This window comes from Neofelis nebulosa, chromosome 8 (assembly GCF_028018385.1).
Source record: "Neofelis nebulosa isolate mNeoNeb1 chromosome 8, mNeoNeb1.pri, whole genome shotgun sequence".
NCBI classification, from domain to species: domain Eukaryota; kingdom Metazoa; phylum Chordata; class Mammalia; order Carnivora; family Felidae; genus Neofelis; species Neofelis nebulosa.
In genome coordinates, this window is record NC_080789.1 from 130,671,806 (window position 1) to 130,690,968 (window position 19,163).

General features: G+C 48.5%; 1 protein-coding gene across 5 annotated transcripts in view; it reads left to right on the forward strand.

The window, feature by feature from the left end:
- Window positions 1-4,929: 4,929 nt before the first annotated feature.
- The window catches only part of SEPHS1 (selenophosphate synthetase 1), a 31,582-nt gene continuing 17,348 nt past the window's right edge, over window positions 4,930-19,163 (forward strand). For 2 of the 5 annotated variants that reach the window (XM_058681877.1, XM_058681880.1), the window contains exons 1-5: window positions 5,811-6,007; window positions 8,021-8,290; window positions 13,083-13,186; window positions 15,198-15,305; window positions 16,534-16,688. In XM_058681877.1, coding sequence (XP_058537860.1) covers window positions 8,098-8,290; window positions 13,083-13,186; window positions 15,198-15,305; window positions 16,534-16,688 — 560 coding nt within the window. In that variant the 5' untranslated portion in view covers window positions 5,811-6,007; window positions 8,021-8,097. Of the gene's footprint in view, window positions 5,135-5,809; window positions 6,008-6,559; window positions 6,684-8,020; window positions 8,291-13,082; window positions 13,187-15,197; window positions 15,306-16,533; window positions 16,689-19,163 lie in introns of those variants that run through there. The other 3 variants (XM_058681878.1, XM_058681881.1, XM_058681879.1) reach the window with 3 other exon arrangements.

A 19,163-nucleotide genomic window follows, 5' to 3' on the forward strand; every position in this document is an offset into this window, starting at 1 on the left:
GACAGCACTGGGCTGAATCCTTGCCACACTGCCAATGTCTCTGGGTCTCTCGATTCTTTCTTCCACTTTTAAGGACCCTGTAATTACATTGGGCCCACGCGGGTAATCCAGGGTAACCCCCTTAAGGTCAAACTTAGTTCCATCTGCAGCCTGGTAACACAACATGCTTACAGTTTCCAGGGACGGGACACAGACATCTTTGGGGTCCAGGGCATTGGTCTGCCTACCAGAGGGGGTTCCATACAGTTTCCCGGATAGATGCCAACAAGGCTGAGCCCATGGGGGTAACCCGCTCGCTTACATTCTTTGTGGCTTTCTCCTTTCCCTCATTCTGCCCACTTCTTGACTTGTGCTTCCCGGGAGGACCTTCCAAATAAACTCCCTTCCCCCAAATCCTCGTCTCGAGATCTGCCTCAGAGGAACCTCAAGTAAGACAGTGATCTTAGGGAAGTTACTCAATCAGTCTGAGCCCCGCTTTCCTCCACCGTGAAGGGTATATCTCAGTACCTAGCTCACAAGGCTGTTGGGAGAATTCTAAGAGATGATATTCATTAAAGTCTGCATGGTGTGTGTAGCACGTCCTCAACTTGGAGGGGGGCAGCTGGTGCACAGAGAGGCCGGCCTTGGACAAAGAGATAGTCCTCCCTCTGAGACGCTGATGGTCAGAGGGGTGGGGTGGGGACAGTGTGGGAAACCTGGAGGGTTTCTTCTATGGGCCTCTGTTTTCTTTCTTTCTTTTTCTTTCTATTTATTTGAGAGAGAGAGAAAGAGAGAGCAAGCAAGGGAGGGGCAGAGAGAAAGAGGGAGAGAATCCCAAGCAGGCTCCACACTGCCAGTGCAGAGCCCGACGCGGGGTTTGATCTCCTGAACCACGAGATCATGACCTGAGCAGAAACTAAGAGTCAGACGCTTAACCGACTGAACCACCCAGATGCCCCATCCATTTCCTTCTTGAGCTGCATCTGCTTCTGAGGGCTGAACAGCACAGGACTGACTTTGGGGAGAACAATGAACATTCGGAATAGCATACTTAGAGATTTCTGAGCTGTCGGGAAAGCCCGGTTGGCACCAGAGATAATACATCGGTCACAGCACGACCTCTGAGCTCTGAGTTTTCTCCATGTGGTGAAATGGGTGGCGGGGGGGTGGGGAGACGGTGGATGGAAGGGACGTAAGGCTGGACGCTTGCAGGTAGATATGGTCAAAGAAGGGCGGTGCAGGAGACAAGGTTGGGAAGCTTGTGGAAGGCTCCAGCCTGGATGGAAGGGCAAAGGGCCACTTTGAGAGACTGGTGGCCCCCCTGTGGTGGAAGTGTGAGTGTAAAGAGACGGGAAGGCGACAGGAGATAGGATGTCAGTGCTTAACATCTCCAGGGAGGAGACAGTTTATGGTGCAGACAGAGGAGTGAACGTAAAAGTCATTAGATCTGAGGTACCCATCACCTACCAGGTCTTAGTCATGACTGGAGAGTCCTCCCACCTGCCACCACCCCCCCACCCCTCCCCCCACCCAGGACAAATCAGGGGTCACTCTTGAAAGGGCAAGATTCCAACAAGGTAGGGGAGGGACTACCCCGGCAATAGATGGTGGTTAATGCTGGATAGCGGCAGGGAATGCTCTCTCTGATGGCTCTAATGAAGGGCCTTCCTTGCTTCTGGGAGTCAGAAGCAATCCTTGGCGTTCGTTGGTTTGAAGCTGTCTCACTCCAATCTCCGTCCCAGTCTTCACATGGCCTTTTTCCGCCGTCTTTGTCCCCAAATCTCCCTTTCCTCATAAATCATTAGGTTTAGGGCCCACCCTAATCTACCACGACCTCATCTTAACTTGATGACATCTGCAAAGACCTTTCCAAATAATGCCACATTCACAGGTACCAGAAGTCAGGACTTCAATACATCTTCTGGGGCGGGGGACACAATGATTAAAGAAAATAACGGTTTGTGACATGTGTTGAACATGGTAAGGCAGACTTTATTCAGGACCACTGCAACAGAATTTTGCAGTGAGGGAGAGAGATTGGGCTCAACTCTGAATATAGCATGGGCAAGAGGGAATTTAGAGCCAAGGAGCAGGGTGGGACTCTGTAGGTGGAAAATTAGGAAGAGGAAATAACAGGGGTGGGGGTGGGGGGATTCCGGCTAAACCGACCTAACAGGATTCTTGCTAAAGGCAGGATGATCAGACATCACCTGGGGGATGGGGAACCTGATCAGATATTGGACGGGGGCACAGATATTGCTAAAACTGGATTTTACAAGGAAGTACACAGCTGAGCCTAGAAAGTTCAGGAGCCTGACTAAAGTTTGGCCGAGCAAAGAATTTTTGTCATAACTCAACCCATCGTGCCAGCTAGATACAATCTTTGGGGGCAGGGCTGGTAAATACGTATTTTTTAAGGGTCCACGGAGTAAAGGAACCTAGGACAACCATCTTTCAGTTGGCATCAGCAGGACCTGAAAACTCAGGGAAGATGGTCCTCTGATGGCTCCGCTGGGGAAGACTCAGACAAAGGCTGGTGGGAGAAAAGCTGGCTGGGGGGAGCACAGAGAACCCTGCATTTAGGACAGAGAAGGAGGGTGGAGAGATCCAGTGGATCGTCTGGCCCCAAGGCTGGAGACCGACTCCACACGAATGAAGGCATCCGTAGCTCAGTCAAGAGTCTACCGCCTGTGCTCAGAAGAATTCGATTCCAGTTGTTGCGGAGCTGCTGAGAGCTCCAAACCCAGGGGTTGGGGGTGCTGGAGGAGGAAGGAGCAGGTTTTGAGGATGCTGGCCTCCCACAGACTCGGCACGGATCAGCTTCTGGCTCCGCCAGCCATTCCACAAGGAAGCCCCGCAGGGCTCTGTCCAAGGTCTCTTTCACTTTCCTCCACAATTCTCCTTCCCGGTTAATCCCACCTCTTTCCGCGGCTAGAAACCCCATTTACATGCTGATGGTCCCACATTTGCATCTCAAACTCAGAGCCCACCCCCACCCCAAGCGCCAGCCCTTGTGTGACCCATTGCATTCAGCCTAGACTATCTGGCAGGTGCCTGAAATTTCACATTTTCAAAGCCAAACTCGCCCCTACACTTGTTTGCCTTCCCATAGTTTCCATTTCAGTTGGCATCACTACCCACCCAGACCCCCCCAAACTAGAAATCTGGGCGTCATCTCATGCTTCTTCCTCCAACCACACACTAAATCACCTCCACTCCTCTCTTTTGTCCACATTCCCGCTGCTTCATTTCAAATACCCTCAACTCCATGCTCGACTACTACAATTACCTGCTAATTAGAGATGTGGCCCCGTTTTCCCCTCCAGGAGTCGGCATCCTCCCAGATGAGGTGCAGCCTTTTCTACAAGCTCAACTTGTAAAAAAAACAAATCTGACAAACTGCTGACTACGGCACAAATGCCAAACTCCTCAGCATGACACATGATCTTCATGTAGGGCCCCACTCACCTTGCCCCTAACCCCCCAAATTGTTTTTTCTAGTTGTGACTTTGACTAAAACAAAAAATTAAAAACGCACAAACAATACCCAAACCCCACAACGATTCACAAAATCAATCTTAAGAGGGAGGGGATGCGAGGACTAAAGGTATCTGCATCCTCCGTTCCCGGGTCTGGAAGTCTGGGGTGTGTATACAGGCGTCTTCCCAGGTGATGCAGATGCGGATCCAGGTTTGCCAACCACAGGGCCGTGCCATTCTTAAAAAAAAAAAAAGAAAAGAAAAGAAAAGAAAAGAAAAGAAAAGAAAAGAAAAGAAAAGAAAAAAATCCAACAATTCACATCAGAGAATCCGGGCTACTATGTTTTTCCCTAACTTCCTGTAGAGGCACACAGAAAAAAACCACCGCGTAGAAAAGCCTGCATCAGCCGGTCGGCTTCGTTGCATCACTTCTGCCTCCTCACCAAGATTGACACCCCGAGGAATCGTCCGGCAGAAATTTTAAGAATGAAAAAGGGCATCTGCAGAGCCCGCAGATCTGACCCGCAACATAAAGCACCTTTCGGTTACCAAAAACATTCCTGCCCCCAAAACCCAGTTAGAAAATGCCGAACCACCCGAGGAAAGTTTCGTCGGCATTCCTCCACACTCCTCGGTTTTGAGGGAAGCCCTAAAAGACGTAGTGTTATGAAAGCATTTTGCTTTACTTTCATCGGCAGTGCCTCCGAGAGTTGAAAACCCGAAGAAAGCACTTTCGCAAGCTGAAGCTGTCCTATCAGTGTTAATTCAAACACACACAGTATTAGGCTGCCATGTTTACTGGAACATGTGAAGAGCAAACAATGTAACTGAGGAACCTTGAGCTCGGACTCCCTCCCAAGCACGTTGAACATTCAAGAAACTTTGCAGGACGTCTGCACATCCAGTGAGGCTCACGTTAACTCCTGAGCCAGGCTAAGACAATAGAAGGGAGAGACGACACAAGTCACTATGAATCAGACGCGCCGTTTATGTTTTTAAATCTTCCCTCGCAGCAGAGGCGGCTTTTCCTCTGCTCCTACTCTTTTTGAAACTGTTTCCACGGTCATTGTCTCCCAGTTCGAAACGACGGCGGCGCTCGGGGAGCAGGTACAGCGTCCCGCAGGGTGTAGCGCGGTGGAGCCCCGCCAGGTTTTGGAAAACATTCCCGGCCCTTCCGGCGGGTCGAGGAAAAGTAGGTGGCCCGGGCGCCAAAGGCTGCTGCCAATGCAACTCGCAACTTTTGAAATCAATCCTTTTTGCATCATGCAACGGATGCCACCGCTCCTCGGGTTTGCAACCCCCCACCCCTCCCCCGAGACCAATCATTGCCGCGCTCGGGCCTGCACATCGCCCCCGCCCCCTTCCCGGGCCGCACGCAGCCACCGAGACGCTCCGGCCGCGGCCCGCCGCCTCTTAAAGGGCGGTAGCCGGCCCTTAAAGGCCCCTCGCGCGCGGCGCACGGCGGAGCGCGGCGGCCCGGTTCCCGGCAGGGGCCCGCCGAGCCAGGCCGAGCCCCCGCGGCGCCCAGGCGCGGCCCGGGCCCTCCCGCTCTCCGCCGCCGCCGGGAGCGGCATTTTTATTCAGGCGACGCTTAAGGGAGCCCGGCCGCGCCCGGTGCATTGTGGGAGCGCCGGAGTCCCGTTTTCGGGAGGAGGAGGAGGGCGCAAAGCGAACCGGTAAGCGCCTGGCTTGGGGAGGGGGGGGGGGGCGCGACGCCAGGCTTAAAGGGGAATATTCGTCCGCAGGCCCATGGCGGCCGTGCAGATCCCCCTCCGGGCCGCCCGGGCCCGCCGGGAGCCGCGTACGGCCGGCGCTCTCCAGCGCTGCCTGGAGAGGGGCAGAGCCAGGGCTTGGTGGGGCCGCTTTAAAAAAGAAGCACCGCCCGCGCCGCCGCCGCCGCCGCCGCCGCGCGGAGCCGGGGAAGGAGGGAGGGAGGAGAGGGCGGGGGAGGAGTGGAGGGGGAGGGCGGCGGCGGCGACGCAGGGGTTAATTTTTTCGCCCGCCGACATTTTTGTGCGGCGGCGGCGGCGGCCCGCGCGCGCGGCGGGAGAACCCAGCCCGGTCCCCGGGCGCGGCGCGCGGCGCCTCCGGGGCCCTCCCCGCCCCCACGCGCGCGCCCTCCGGCCCGCGGGCGCCGCCTGACCCTGGGCGCCCCGACCGGGCCGGCCCCGCGGGCCGGGGTCCCGCCGCGCTCGCGCTCGCGCCCGCCCCGCCGCGGCCGGTTGGCCGTGCGCGCCTCGCGCCTTCCCTGCGGTTCCCGCCGCCGCCGCCGCCGGGGAGATCGGGCTGGCATGGCCCAGCCGGCGGCGCCGCCGCGCTGCCTCCGCCCGGACGCGGCCAGCCCGCCGCGCCGCGCCGCACAAAGAGCCCAGGCCGGGTCTGCCTTTAAAGGCGGCAGCCTGAGATTTAAGGTGTCCCCGCGTGCCGGCCTCGGCGCTCCGGCTGCCTCCCGGACGCGTGCTGCATGGAGAGAGCCCGGTCCCCGCGCGCCGGGCCTGGAGCCCACCCCATTGTTTCTTTGCTGGGCTTAAGGGCTTGGGGGTAGGGAGGTAGGTATGGGGCTGCGGCTGCACCCTCTCCCGTCCCCGCTTACCGTGCTCCCCGAGCTGTGCGGCCCGCTTGGCGCTCTCGGTGAAAAAAAAAAATTCAAAGGTGGCCGAGAAGGAAAGGGTTAACCGTTGTCTTTAAATATTCATATCATTGTTTTAAAGGTGTAAACATGCAGCTTTGGGGTTGGAGTTGAAGCTCTCTTATTATGCAAATTTACTCCCCCCCATTAATTACGATTTCCCCGAGTACATCTCCCCCCACCCCCCATTTTCTCACACCCACCCTCCAAAACCTGTAAGTTTGCAAGGTTTGGATGTGAGTGTGATGTGTATCCCTCGTTCCATTTGGAATTTTAAAACTTCAGAGTGCTTTTGGACTTAAGGTGTTTTAGACATTTTTCTTCTTAAAAATCAGGGAAGACAGAAGTGATGTTTGAAAGATGGTTAGTCCCCCCAGTTCCCCGCCTCTTTTTTGGGGGGTGGGGGTTAGGCTTGGAGGTAGGAAAATAACTGGATGCCTCGTGAGTTGGATTTTTTTTTTTCTCCTGGTAGGAGTGAGGCGGTGTTAAATGCGAGGCGTTTTGTGAGGAAAGGACTGTTTTGTTCCAAACTCTAGCAAGTCAAAGTGCTATTGGACTTTTCCTAACTCTAAAATGGCTTCAGAATTCCCTTCTAGGTAATTTCCTTTGCTCTCCTGCCACCCTTCTCTTGGATGGGTTGTTTTCTTGGAATATTTGAAGATTTACTCCTGTTCAGTTGTACGTTACAAACTGAAATGATTGCTCACCCCAAAGATGTTTTTGTAAAGACAGTTTGGATTACCGCCCAAACTCAGGCTTTCTGAGATTTATTTATTTGTTTTGTGTGTGAGTGAGGGAGATTAATTTTAAATGAGTGATGTGGTTGCCAGGGGATAGAAAACTCTATAAATGGGAATCATGTTCTTCATCGTAAATTTTATAGGGGAAACTGACCCTGAAATTTGGGGTGTCTGTAATTCTATGCCCAGTAAAGTATCAATCTGGAGGTTCATAAACCTTGGGAGTGCATGTAAGATTCTGGTTGCACCTCTGAGACTTCGGACTTAGAAGGGCTTGCTCTAGAAACTTGCAGTGGTACCAAGTACGTTAATGCTAGGGATTTCGTACAGTGTGATTTTTTTTCATTTTAGTTCTGCAACGAAGCGGTAACGACCAGGAGCAAGCATATTTTCTCAATGATGTGTGGGTACTGGTTCGTTGGGTGGGATGTTTGCTTTCTAGGAAAGAGCACTTCATTAAAACGTTAGAAAACTTTCCACCGCTCTCTTGGAGAAAATTAATCTTGGTGTGTTAAACAGCTGTTCCACTTTTCTTTCAAGTTCTGTTCTTTAGTGAGGCTTCCTTAGTTTTGGATCACGTTGTCCTTCTGGCTCAGAATGAAAACATGCTTTTTTCTAAAAGTGAATCGAGCATCACGAAGAATTTCATCAAATGCGTTTCTGTCAGCATCCTTTTCCTGCAGCGTGTCTCATGGGCATTTTATTTTTCTGTGGGGGACAGCAGAAGATGTTAAAATGTTTTCTAGAGAAGTCACTTTAGCCAAGACTTCTTGATTTCTAAACCGTAGTGCTTCTAGGCTGACGGATGAAGTGACTAGAAGTTTTCTCATGTTGTTGGCCGCCAGAAGAGCCTATGAGACTTACTGCTCAAGATGGCCTTGTGTCATGTGCCAGCTGGCCCGTAGTGCCTTCTTCAGGGGAGGCGTCCTGGCTGCCCGTCAGAGCCACAGTTACAGCAACACAGACCTCAGACCTTCCCTAGAAGATGTCTGATGGTACAGTCAATTTCTTAAATGAGTTCTTCGGGCCTCTGCATCACTATAGTGAACTGTTGTGGCCTCAAATCGGTATATCCCTGGTCTGGATGATTTCAACTCTTTCCATGCTCGGCACTGTCTTGTATTCACTTGATTCTTAGCAGAATACTGGTGAGCATTCTTGTAATGGTGTCTTTGTGTTTTGGTGATGCCTAGGTGGATCTGTAAAGAAACCAGGCGGCTAGGAGCGGGAGGGGAGGAGCCCAGCTGTGAGGTGTGTGTGCCCAAGAACCATGTCTACGCGGGAGTCCTTTAACCCGGAAAGTTATGAATTGGACAAGAGCTTCCGGCTAACCAGATTCACTGAACTCAAGGGCACTGGCTGCAAAGTGCCCCAAGATGTCCTGCAGAAACTGCTGGAATCCTTACAAGAGAACCACTTCCAAGAAGATGAGCAATTTCTGGGAGCAGTGATGCCAAGACTTGGTACGTGAGCCCTTCTTCCCTTTATACTTCCCCAAGTACAGCGTCTTGGCTGCAGTTGTAGTCAGTGGGTCAAAAGCCAAATTTCTGTCCTCCCATGTTGCCTTCTTTTTCTTTTTTTTTTTTAATCTAATTTCTGCGAGGATCCAAAGAGCAAAGCAGTGATAGCTATGACATTATTGTAGCTTATTTGGAGGAAATACTTGAAAAGCATCAAGGAATGTGCTGTAGCCATTTTTTTAAGCTATTAAGTGTGCAATTGAGACAATTCTGTTACAGTAAAAGTGTTTCTTGCTAAATTGAATTTTGTAGTTAGCTGAGGGTTAAGCAGAAACTCCTTTATGCCTCTGTCCTAAAACTTTCCTTAAAATGCCTGCGTTCTCTTCTCTGCCTTAGGAAAGAAAGGTGTGTCTGTGCGTCATTGTGCGGTGCTTTGGGGGCAGTGGCTGGGTTGGGGAGGAATGGGGGTTCCTTTGCAATATGCACTGTTTGCCGAGCTCCTGTGGGGAGGAGGGAGAAGACTGAAGCTGTGCTTGACCCTGGGACGTCATGTGGCATCGAGAGCGTGGTTTTCCTTCTTTACTAAATTCCTTTTTTAGTGGTTTGCCTCTTCCCAAACACAGAGCTCAGAAAGAAATTCTAGGCCGTTGGAAATTGTTAGCTTTTATCATGTGGTGCGTTAAGGACGTGGCGAAACACCGTGATCGCTTTGCCTTTTGAGTGTTTGGCACGTATTCCAGGAGTTTGGGTGCTTGGTAGTCGTGGTATTCGACTTGATCAGCTTTCTTACAGAAGGTTTTCATTTCGTTCACTTTCACCCGTTGTCTTATTGTGTAGTTCTGTCCTCCAACCCGAGATCCTCCTTTCTTCCCCAAAGAATATATCAAAGCCGAGCTGCTTTGGTGGGGAGAGAGGAAAACTCACACCCCACACTCTAGGGGCCGCCGGGTGGCTCCCAGGAAGGAGTCCAGTGCGAAAACCACTGTCGTCTGGCTGGTGTGGAAGCCGGGAGAAATACCACGGGAGTGAGCTGGATCGGCTGTCGACATACTTGTCAGGCAGTAAGAATATACCGAGAAAGCTGTCAGATAACGTGGTCGAGAAAGACGCGGCCAAATGGGCAAAAAGAGATGCAATAAAAACCTTACGTGTAAAGTGGTAATACCTCTTTCTGACTTCCCTGCGGACCTCGCTGAGCATGCCACGCGCGGGGAAGCATTTTGAAAATGGGTCACGTCATTCGCTCCTTCCCTCAGCCCCGTGATGCCGGGGAAGGTCGAGTAAGTCATTCCGTGTCACTCGGTGAGGGTCAGGACCTGGAGTCCGCGTCCTCTGATTCCTCCGCCCACCGTACTGTTTGCCCTCGGGTCTCTGAGACCGGCGTGTTTGAAGTGAGGAGAGGGGCTGCACCAGCTGCAACCTAGCAGTGGCAACGGGGACAGATGTCAGCAGCAAGGGGAGAGGTAGAAAAATCTGTTACCAGAACACGGTAGCAAAGGAGTCTAGTCACACAAGGCTCTTGAGAAGTCATTGGAAGCCGTGACCCTTTCCCAGAAAAATGCACACCCACAACATGTAGCGTTCACGGTGTTCTCTAGGGGTACACGGACCCCAGGTTGCAAACAAAGGGACGTTGAAGAAAGCATAGCGTTAGAACCTTGTGCAGAAGTGATATATCCAGATAGCCACAGCTTTGCTTTGGAATTGGATGTAGATTCGTATCCTGACCACAGTCACTTACTTGTCACTAATGGTAATCTGTGCACGGTCTTACCCTTCTGAGTGACAGTTTCCCAGTCTGTAAGATGAACTGTTTGTAATTGTTGGAAGTACCAGAAATTATTTGTGTGTGTATATGTACCATGTGTATCTGTTTCTAAATTTTTTTTAATGTTTTGTTTATTTTTGAGAAGGAGAGAGAGAGAGAGAGCATGAGCAAGAGTGAGGGAGAGGGAGACACAGAATCCGAAGCAGGCTCCAGGCTCCAATCTGTCAGCACAGGGCCCGATGTGGGGCTCAAACTCACAGACTGTGAGATCATGGCTAAGCCGAAGTTGGTAGCTTATCCAACTGAGCCACCTAGGCACCCGTATCTGTTTCCAAGCTAGAGTGTCCTACCTCCTGGGTTCTAAGATGTAACAGTTGTTAAATGTACACATGTTTATTTAGATGCATTCTAACTAAAGAAATGTTAAAATCAGTGCTTCTTCTTGCCGGGTACTTACGAGCTATCGAGTATTGATCACCATCACTGGTGGTGATGGTGTGATCATTGGGTTATTTTTTCTTGATGGCTTCAGTCTTGCTGAGAGCTTAGAATTCTCCAGCATCCACTGATAATTAAATCTGCACCGCTCATTCTGGTATTTGAGGCTTCCTCCACTCTGTGGCAATTTCCTCTGTTACCGCTTGCCCTCTCCCTGGACTGTCCCTCTCTCCCCCAATCACCACGGACCGGACTGGTGCTGTCCAAAAGAAATGTGATGTGAGCCACATGTATAATTTCAAATTTCTGAATCTTTAAAACAGAGAGCGTCAGAAGAAATTAATTCTAACATATTCGATTTAACCTAATGCATTGTATATAAAAAACATCATGTAAATATAGTTGATCTGAAACGTTACTAATGAAATGTTGGGTTTTTTGGTACACAGGCTCAAGAGTCACCACTCAGAATGCTCTGATGCTGCATATAGGTAGAAATAAGTTCTTCACGAATCTAATTTATTTATTTATTTATTTGTAATGTTTATATACTTTTGAGAGTGAGAAAGACAGAGCGTGAGCAGGGGAGGAGCAGAGAGAGGGGGAGAGACAGAATCCGAAGCAGGCTTCAGGCTCTTAGCTGTCAGCATGGGAGCAGGACACGGGCTCGAACCCACAAACCACCAGACCACGACCTGAGCCAGAGTCAGATGATGCTCAACTGACTGAGCCACCCAGGCGCCCCTCAAATTTATTTAATTCAAATTTAGGATTAGCCAGATTAGAAACATTGAAAGCTAACATTCAGCAACTGCATTCATTCTATTTCAGGAGTCCTGTAGTTTACATGAAAACCCCAAAGAAAACAGTGTTTCACTCTTTTCTAAAGCAAACAGTAACATTCTCAGAATAACCTGTTGTTGGCGTTACCAATTTAGGGAGACTCAATATGAGTTAAATTGTGGTTCTTCACCTTGGCACTTACCTGCTCAACAGCCGCCCTCCGGTGAAATTGCCGGGGATGAATTTCCATGCATTTCCCTGCGCGGTCTGACCTCCGCAGATCACTCACTACCTGGGCAGCCTGCTCCATTGTCACAGATCTGTGAGACTTGCCATCCAGACACTGCTTTGCAGAAAATCAGCCCGCCTTCGCAAAGCCTGTGACTTTTTATTAAACCTGATTTTGTTTTTGCATTCGTAATAAGGGGTCAAGGCCAGGGGAAGTAAGGTGCCCTATGAGTCGGCCTCTGTTGGGTATTTTGCCGTTGTGGATCTGGGTTAGCTGTGCCTCAGCAGTGTTGCTCAAGCAAAACATGAAAGGTACTGGTGTGTTCACTTCAGCATGATACAGACAGGACTTGTTCTCCTTCCGTTTGGAATTCTGATTTGGAATTCTGAATTGCGAGGGTGCCTGCTGTGCGTTTGTGTCCTTTGCTGTTTGATCCTGACTCTGCCTTCGGCTGTTCGCCACAAAGTTGAAATAATCCCAAGAGGTCTGGAGGGCATCCTTTGGAGAGACGCATTGGAAAGCACTCGGTATTCAGCTTACTTGGTGGGAAGGCCAGTCTGAATTTGAGAACACCTGCATTACAGGTGATTTTCAAAGAAAGGTAACCTACGGCAGCCCAGTCTTCATCATTTCTAAACTGATTTGAGTAAAAGGGAGTTATTTCTAATTAGATCATCAATTGTCCATGTTATCTTTCTAAACATTTAGATACAATTTTTTTTTTTTTTTTTTGAGAGAGACCGGGAAAGAGCCCCTAGAAACAATTCTTAATAAATTGAAATGTTTCCTACAGGCCTGTTTAGCAAAGTATTTTTCCCTGTTCATAATGTAAGTTAGTAAAGGTGACATTTACAAGTTTTCCACAAGAGGAATATCATGAAATGTTAAAGTTTCCTCCTAAAAAATGCTTCTGGGAACCTACGTAACAGATCACCTAGGTACCACAGAGTATGTACTTGCTTGACTGGAAGCAATGAATCTGAATACCTGTTCCAGTGACAAGTTGACAGCAGCGGGCCTGATGTGGGGCTCAAACTCACGAACCACGCAATCATGACCCGAGCCAAAGTTGGATGCTCAACCGACTGAGCCACCCAGGTGCCCCATAAGTTTTTTTTTTTTTTTTTATGTGTGTAAAAGATATTACAGATTTTCTGTTGGGGAAAATAGAATAATTGCCTGAAGATCGGTTCAGAAAGCACCTATAGATAAGACAACCCAAGTTGTACTTACACTTTCTCGTCTTTAAGGAAATTCTCTGTGGTGCCAGTCACATGATACAGTAATATGAAGGGGAAATTTCCATTTGAAGCATCGTTAAAGTCTAAAAATTGTACCGTGTAGAAGTTGAGTCTTCATGACTAACGAATTTTATTCTCACTTTCTATCTTAAGCTAGTTATGTTTCACGTTTATTTCAGTTAATGCTACTTGATAGGAAACATATTGCTTTATTGGCAGGGTGCAGTGTTCCTCAAGTGTCGTGCACACAACTGTTCGTCTTCACAACACCAGTGGTAGGAAATGAAACGGCTTTTCCTTTTGGTTTTTGGGTGATGGTAACTTTCATCTTTGCAGGCATTGGAATGGATACTTGTGTCATTCCTTTGAGGCACGGCGGTCTTTCTTTGGTTCAGACCACGGATTACATTTATCCCATCGTCGATGACCCTTACATGATGGTGAGTTTGACCCTGGTGCGTTTTTACATCTGGAACTGCTTGTTGGTCGGGTTTGGGGCTGTGGCTGGGGATTTTGTTTTTGTCATACCCAACTTGTTCTCGTCCCGCCCTGCCCTGACTTCTGCACGTGGAGCCAGCGGATCTGTGCCCTGCTCACACTTGGTACCTTGCGGAAGGCAGTCACGGCAGACGCGGTGAGCCCTCTGCTGCTCTTGTACCTGATGCACGTCTGCACGAACACCTGTTGTCTCAGCATGTGTGTTGACTGACATGTTTGTGGTTTCCTTCTTTCTCTCTCTCTTTGACCGTTGTCAGCTCCACACTCCTGTGTTTCAGGCTTAGAGGTGTTAACCATACTCTGTAGCGGGACTGATCCTAGATGTTTCCTTCCGGAAGTAAACAGCTTAGCATCTCACCACAGTTAAGCTTCTTGACCATTCATTCTGATTCTGGTCACCATCCACCTCGGTGTGTTAGCTGCCACTGTGTAGAAAACATGTCCGAACTGCTGCGTTGAAGTTTCTAGCTGCTGATCGTGGCCTGCCTAGATATATTTTCCATTTGTTCTGTGCACGGTTACGCCAGCAACCCCTTGGTCTAACCAACTTTAACCCCCTACCCTACCAGACAAGGAGCCGATGAAGCGACTGGGAACGTCCCATTGTTAGGAAATGGTCCTCCCTGTGTGCCGTGGGCACTGGGATCAAGCCTCACACATAGGGACCTAGGCCGTGAGACAGCTAAGTGCGGGGAGGAGGAAGACCACCTCTCAGGTGCCAGCGACACGCATACAATTTACTAGAAACCTGGTCTGGCCTCTGCATGTCTCTCCTCTCGAGCAGTAATCCTGAGCCTGACCTGCACCACACCCCAGGCGCCACCAGAGGCAGAGGTGCTAGAACCAGAATCCATCCTTTATCCAGCATGTCTTAAAAGCCCGTGAGAGGGCCCAGGACAGAAGGGACGGAAAATTGCTGCAGCTCTACACCCCCAAGGTGCAAAACACCTGTGGCCCTTGCTGGTGCTGCTTCTAAGCTCACTGCTGATCGGCCAGGAAGTTGTCAGGAAACCTCAACAAGCCATGACCCAGCTGCTGGAAATAATCCTTGGGGGTTTGATTGTCCTTATGTCAGAAGAAAAATTTGTTATTTTTCTCCTTCACTGTCTAGAAGTGACAACTTAATATTTATGTTATTTTATTTTATTTTTAATTTTATTTCTAAGTCATCTCTACACCCAACGTGGGGATCAAACTCACAATTTTGAGATCAAGAGTTGCATGCTCTATTGACTGAGCCAGCCAGGTGCCCCGACAACTTCTCTTTAATAAATCTCCAGTGGTGATAAAAGAACAAAATCTTACCACATTTCTTTTGAAACATTTTGAAGTCCCTTATTAAATAATATAGCTTGCTGGAAACACTTTTTATTTCTTTAGAAAACAATCTGACTTTGAGCTTGGATGGTTGGGGGTTTTTTTGTTTTTTTTGTCTCTTCTATTTTTTGATTTCTCAACCAAGATGTTTTTCCTGTTTATCTTCTAGAGCCTTGAAAAGAAGCTACGAAAATTTCTCCCTCCCTGTATTATAAAAAAACCGTCTTCTCTGTAACCAGTAAAGTCAACATATTTTTAGCGTCTGTTTAGGATACATGGCCGTTTCCAAGATTGCTTTAGGACTGTTGTTTTCAAACTTTCTCCTTCTATAGCTCTCCTCCCAGAACCATCCACTCCAGCCTCGCTCACCCCAGCGCATGCCCCCAACCCCCATTCCCCATCTATGTAAATTGCAGATTTCTCCCAATATCTTAGAACGGGAAAGAACATGGAAATTACTGCTGCAGGAATGTGTGAGAAAGACTGAAGGAACGACCTCGTGGCTCTATGACTGAATGCAGGACACAGAGAACGGGGACCACATCCCTGGAAAGTCCCCGAGTTCTGGGACGTGCCCTGTAGGCACACACGGAAAGTCCCCTACTTGTCCTTGCTCATGCCTCCCCTCTCTTCCAGGGCAGGATAGCATGTGCCAATGTCCTCAGCGACCTCTACGCGATGGGGGTCACGGAATGTGACAATATGCTGATGCTCCTTGGAATCAGTAATAAGATGACGGACAGGGTAAGTAGTATGTCGTCTCAGGGGCGTCACTTGACCGGGTAGCCCTGCGTCCCTCATCTGTAAAGCGAGGCGGCCAGGCAGTGCAGCTTTCCTACTCTTGTCGGGCTCCCTGTTTAGTTTTTGGCAGCTATCCGTGAATTAAAATAGAGAGTCTGGCCTATTCTTCTTTTCGTTTCCACCACCTGCTTCCCGTTCTGTCTTCCAGGTAGACTGAAGCCAAGACAGTCATGTTTGTTTGCTTTGATAAAGTCTAGGCCACAGTAATAGCACCTCCGTGCCAGGTGTGTGGACCGGGCCTGCCCTGCAGACCCCCGGCTTGTGGCACGGAGGCTGGCCGCCTTCCTCTGCTTGCTGCTTGGGTCGCTGATGTGGATGGTGAAGAGACGGGTGTCGTGTGTGTTCATGGTTCACTCAGCAGTGTCTGTGGCCTTGCTGCCAGTGCCTGTTGGTTGACACAGAGAGGATTTCCATTCAGATCATTTTTGTTCCCCAAAAGAAGTCTTGCCCTGCCTATTTGCAGTAAAGCCCCCACAACATGCACTTGGGTCATGACTTTAACAGGCTCTGGAGAAGGGCATGTGGATGCATATTAAGCTAGCTCTAGAGTTCTTTTTTTTTTTTTTTCCTTTTTTTTTAAAATTAATTTAAAAAAAAATTTTTTTTTTAAGCTAGTCTTGGAATTCTTGGGAACCATGTAAGTTGCTGGCTCAGATTTAGGGCAGACCTGTGTATCCAGTCATTCTAGTTTTTAATTCTCTGTTACCTGGGCTTCATTCACATTGTAACCTAGAACAACTTCTAACTTTTGATAAAATGGTTACAATGTCAACTGTTCCGTATTTCTTTCTGTTATTCCCTGCCCGATCTGTAAGCTTCCAGGACTTCCTTCAGGGCTTTACAATCTTTTATTATGTAAAAAAAATTTTTTTTAATGTTTTTATTTATTTTTGAGAGAGAGAGGCAGAGTGCAGCGGGGGAGGGGCAGAGAGAAAGAGGGAGACACAGAATCCGAAACAGGCTCCAGGCTCTGAGCTGTCAGCACAGAGCCCGACGCGGGGCTCACACTTGGGAACTACGAAATCATGACCTGAGGCGAAGTCGGGCACGTAACTGACTGAGCCACCCAGGCGCCCCTGCAATCTTTTGTTAAAACTACAAGGGTGGATTCTCTTTCCTGCGTTTTGAACTGAATTATGTGACTTTTAATTTGTGTTCTTTTAAACCCTAGGAAAGGGATAAAGTGATGCCCCTAATTATACAGGGTTTTAAAGACGCAGCCGAGGAGGCAGGGACGTCTGTGACGGGTGGCCAGACGGTGTTAAACCCCTGGATCGTTTTGGGAGGAGTGGCTACCACCGTCTGCCAGCCCAACGAATTTATCATGTAAGTTGATTTTTGTTTCGTGTCTCCTGACCTGCTTCCCCCTTTTTCATTTTTTGGCAAAGATTTGTTGAGATGCTCATTCACATCACATACAATCCACACATTTAGAGTACACAAAGCAGTGATCTTCGGTATATTCACAGAGGTACGCATCCGTCACCAGAGTTGATCTAGGACGTTTTGTCACCCCAGCTGGAAACCTGCCCTCCTTCAATGTCCGTCACATTGCCCCTGCTCCCCTTCTGCCTTCTGTGACTTCACATAATATTAGCGTGATGGTTTTAGGGTTCATCATTTTGTAGCATGCATCAGTGCTTTATTCCTGTTTATTAAAAATTCTGGATTTTTTAAAATACGTATTTGTTTAAGTAATCTCTGCACCCGACCTGGGGCTCTAACTTGCGACCCCGAGATCAAGAGTCACTCACTCTTGTTACTGAGCCAGCCAGGCACCCCCTAGATTTTATTCATTAAGGTACAATTTATTTAACAAAATTTCATACCACGTAAAATTAAACTTTTTTAAAGTATGCACTTCGTTGGTTTTTCACATTCACAAGGTTGTGCGTCCATCACTGCTATCCAATACCAGAACGTTTTGGTCGCCCCCGAAAGAAACCCTGTATCTATTAGTGGTCACTGTCAATTCCCTCCCCCCCCCCCCCCCCCATCCTGGAAACCAGTAATGTACTTTCCTTTTTGTGAATTTGCCCATTTTAGACATTGGTGTGTTCACAGTTGATGGATGTGTTAACGAATGATGTTGCTGTGAACTTTTGCATGGACGTACATTCCCTGTCCCACGGGTATATACCTAAGAACTACTGGGTCCTGTGGTAACTGTGTATCGTGGGAGAACGTCCGTGTCCTCACCAGTCCTGGTTCTTGTCTGCATGTTTGATGGCAGCCGTCCTAGCGGGTGGGAGGTGACACAGCCCTGAGTGAAATGGGCATTTCCTCGGTAGCTAATAACGCAAGCATCTTTTCCTGTGTTTTCTGGCCTTTTCTGGATCTTGGGAAAGATTCTCTCCCCTTTTCTCTTTTAAAAAAAATTTTTTTTTAACGTTTATTTATTTTTGAGACAGAGAGGGACAGAGCATGAACGGGGGAGGGTCAGAGAGAGAGGGAGACACAGAATCGGAAGCAGGCTCCAGGCTCTGAGCCATCAGCACAGAGCCCGATGCAGGCTCGAACTCACAAACCGCGAGATCATGACCTGAGCCCAAGTCGGACACTTAACCGACTGAGCCACCCAGGCGCCCCTCTTTCTCTCTCTTTTTGAAAGATTCTCTCTTAATACAAGTTGTTAACTTTTCACGTTTGACGTCTTGTTAAGAAAAGCCACCGTGCCCCATTTTCTGAAGGATTCGAAACTCCATTCGTTTACCCTTTTTTATGAGTAAATACTATGAGGCACCGTGTCCGCACGGTTCAGAATTCAAAAGATCCAGGAAGATCTACAATGCAGAGTCCCTCCCCCATTCCTTGTCACCAGTTTCCCTTCCTGGACTGGGCAACCACTTTTTCCAATTTTTAACCAATTTACTGTGGACATTTAGATTATTTTCAATTATTTTGACATTATAAATAGTACTTCGGTGCGTACCCTTGCACACCGATCGTTTTGCATGAGTGTGGCTCTCGGTAAGAAATATTTCATAGTAGAATTGCTGGGTCCAGTGTGTGTGCAGAGTATCTGCACTGGGTGTCTCCAGGCTGCCCTTCAGAGAGGCTCTGGCAGCAGCGAATGGGAAGGCCACGTGTTGGTAACAGACCTCTTGTTCTTTACCAGTCACTTTGGTGGCCTAAACCTTACTTCTTCGTGAGTAAAGTTGAGCGTGTTTTTCATATATTCGTGTCTTTTGCCCAGTTTTTGATTGTTTGGAGCTCCTTTTAGACACATTATCTGACAGCTTTTGTGCGAAGGGTCTTGCCTTTTACTTACATCAGAGTTTCGTTTTCCTCTCTTTTATGTGGGCGGTTCTCAAACTTGCCACATAGAGAGGACAGAAGACCCTGAAAGTCTATCTGCCTCACACATTTCAGCTTTTTGGTAGAAAAAGCACTTGGCAATTGCAACAATTAGAAAGGAAAAATAATAAAACAAGCTTCGGTGGATTTTTTTTTGGTCAACAGTATGTACGTTTAGCTTGTAAAATAGGAATGAGCGTATACACATGATTATATTTCATAAGATAGTGCCCGTAAACTTAAAAATGACCTGTCAGTTTTATTGCATGTAACTTGTTGATAGTAATTTTTATGGGTTACACATAACCTGTGATGTGCAAGACCGTATAAGCATTGAAGTGTGGTTGAGTCAGAGCTGAAGACTTTTATGTCTTAAGGTCTAGTTTTTGGAAAATGAGTTTCTTGTAAACTGTTAATAGAGTTAACATTTTTCAAACCTAACAGCGGATAGAGACATAGGATGAGTCGGGGAGTTATTTGTTGACTTGAAGTCTGTGCCCCGGG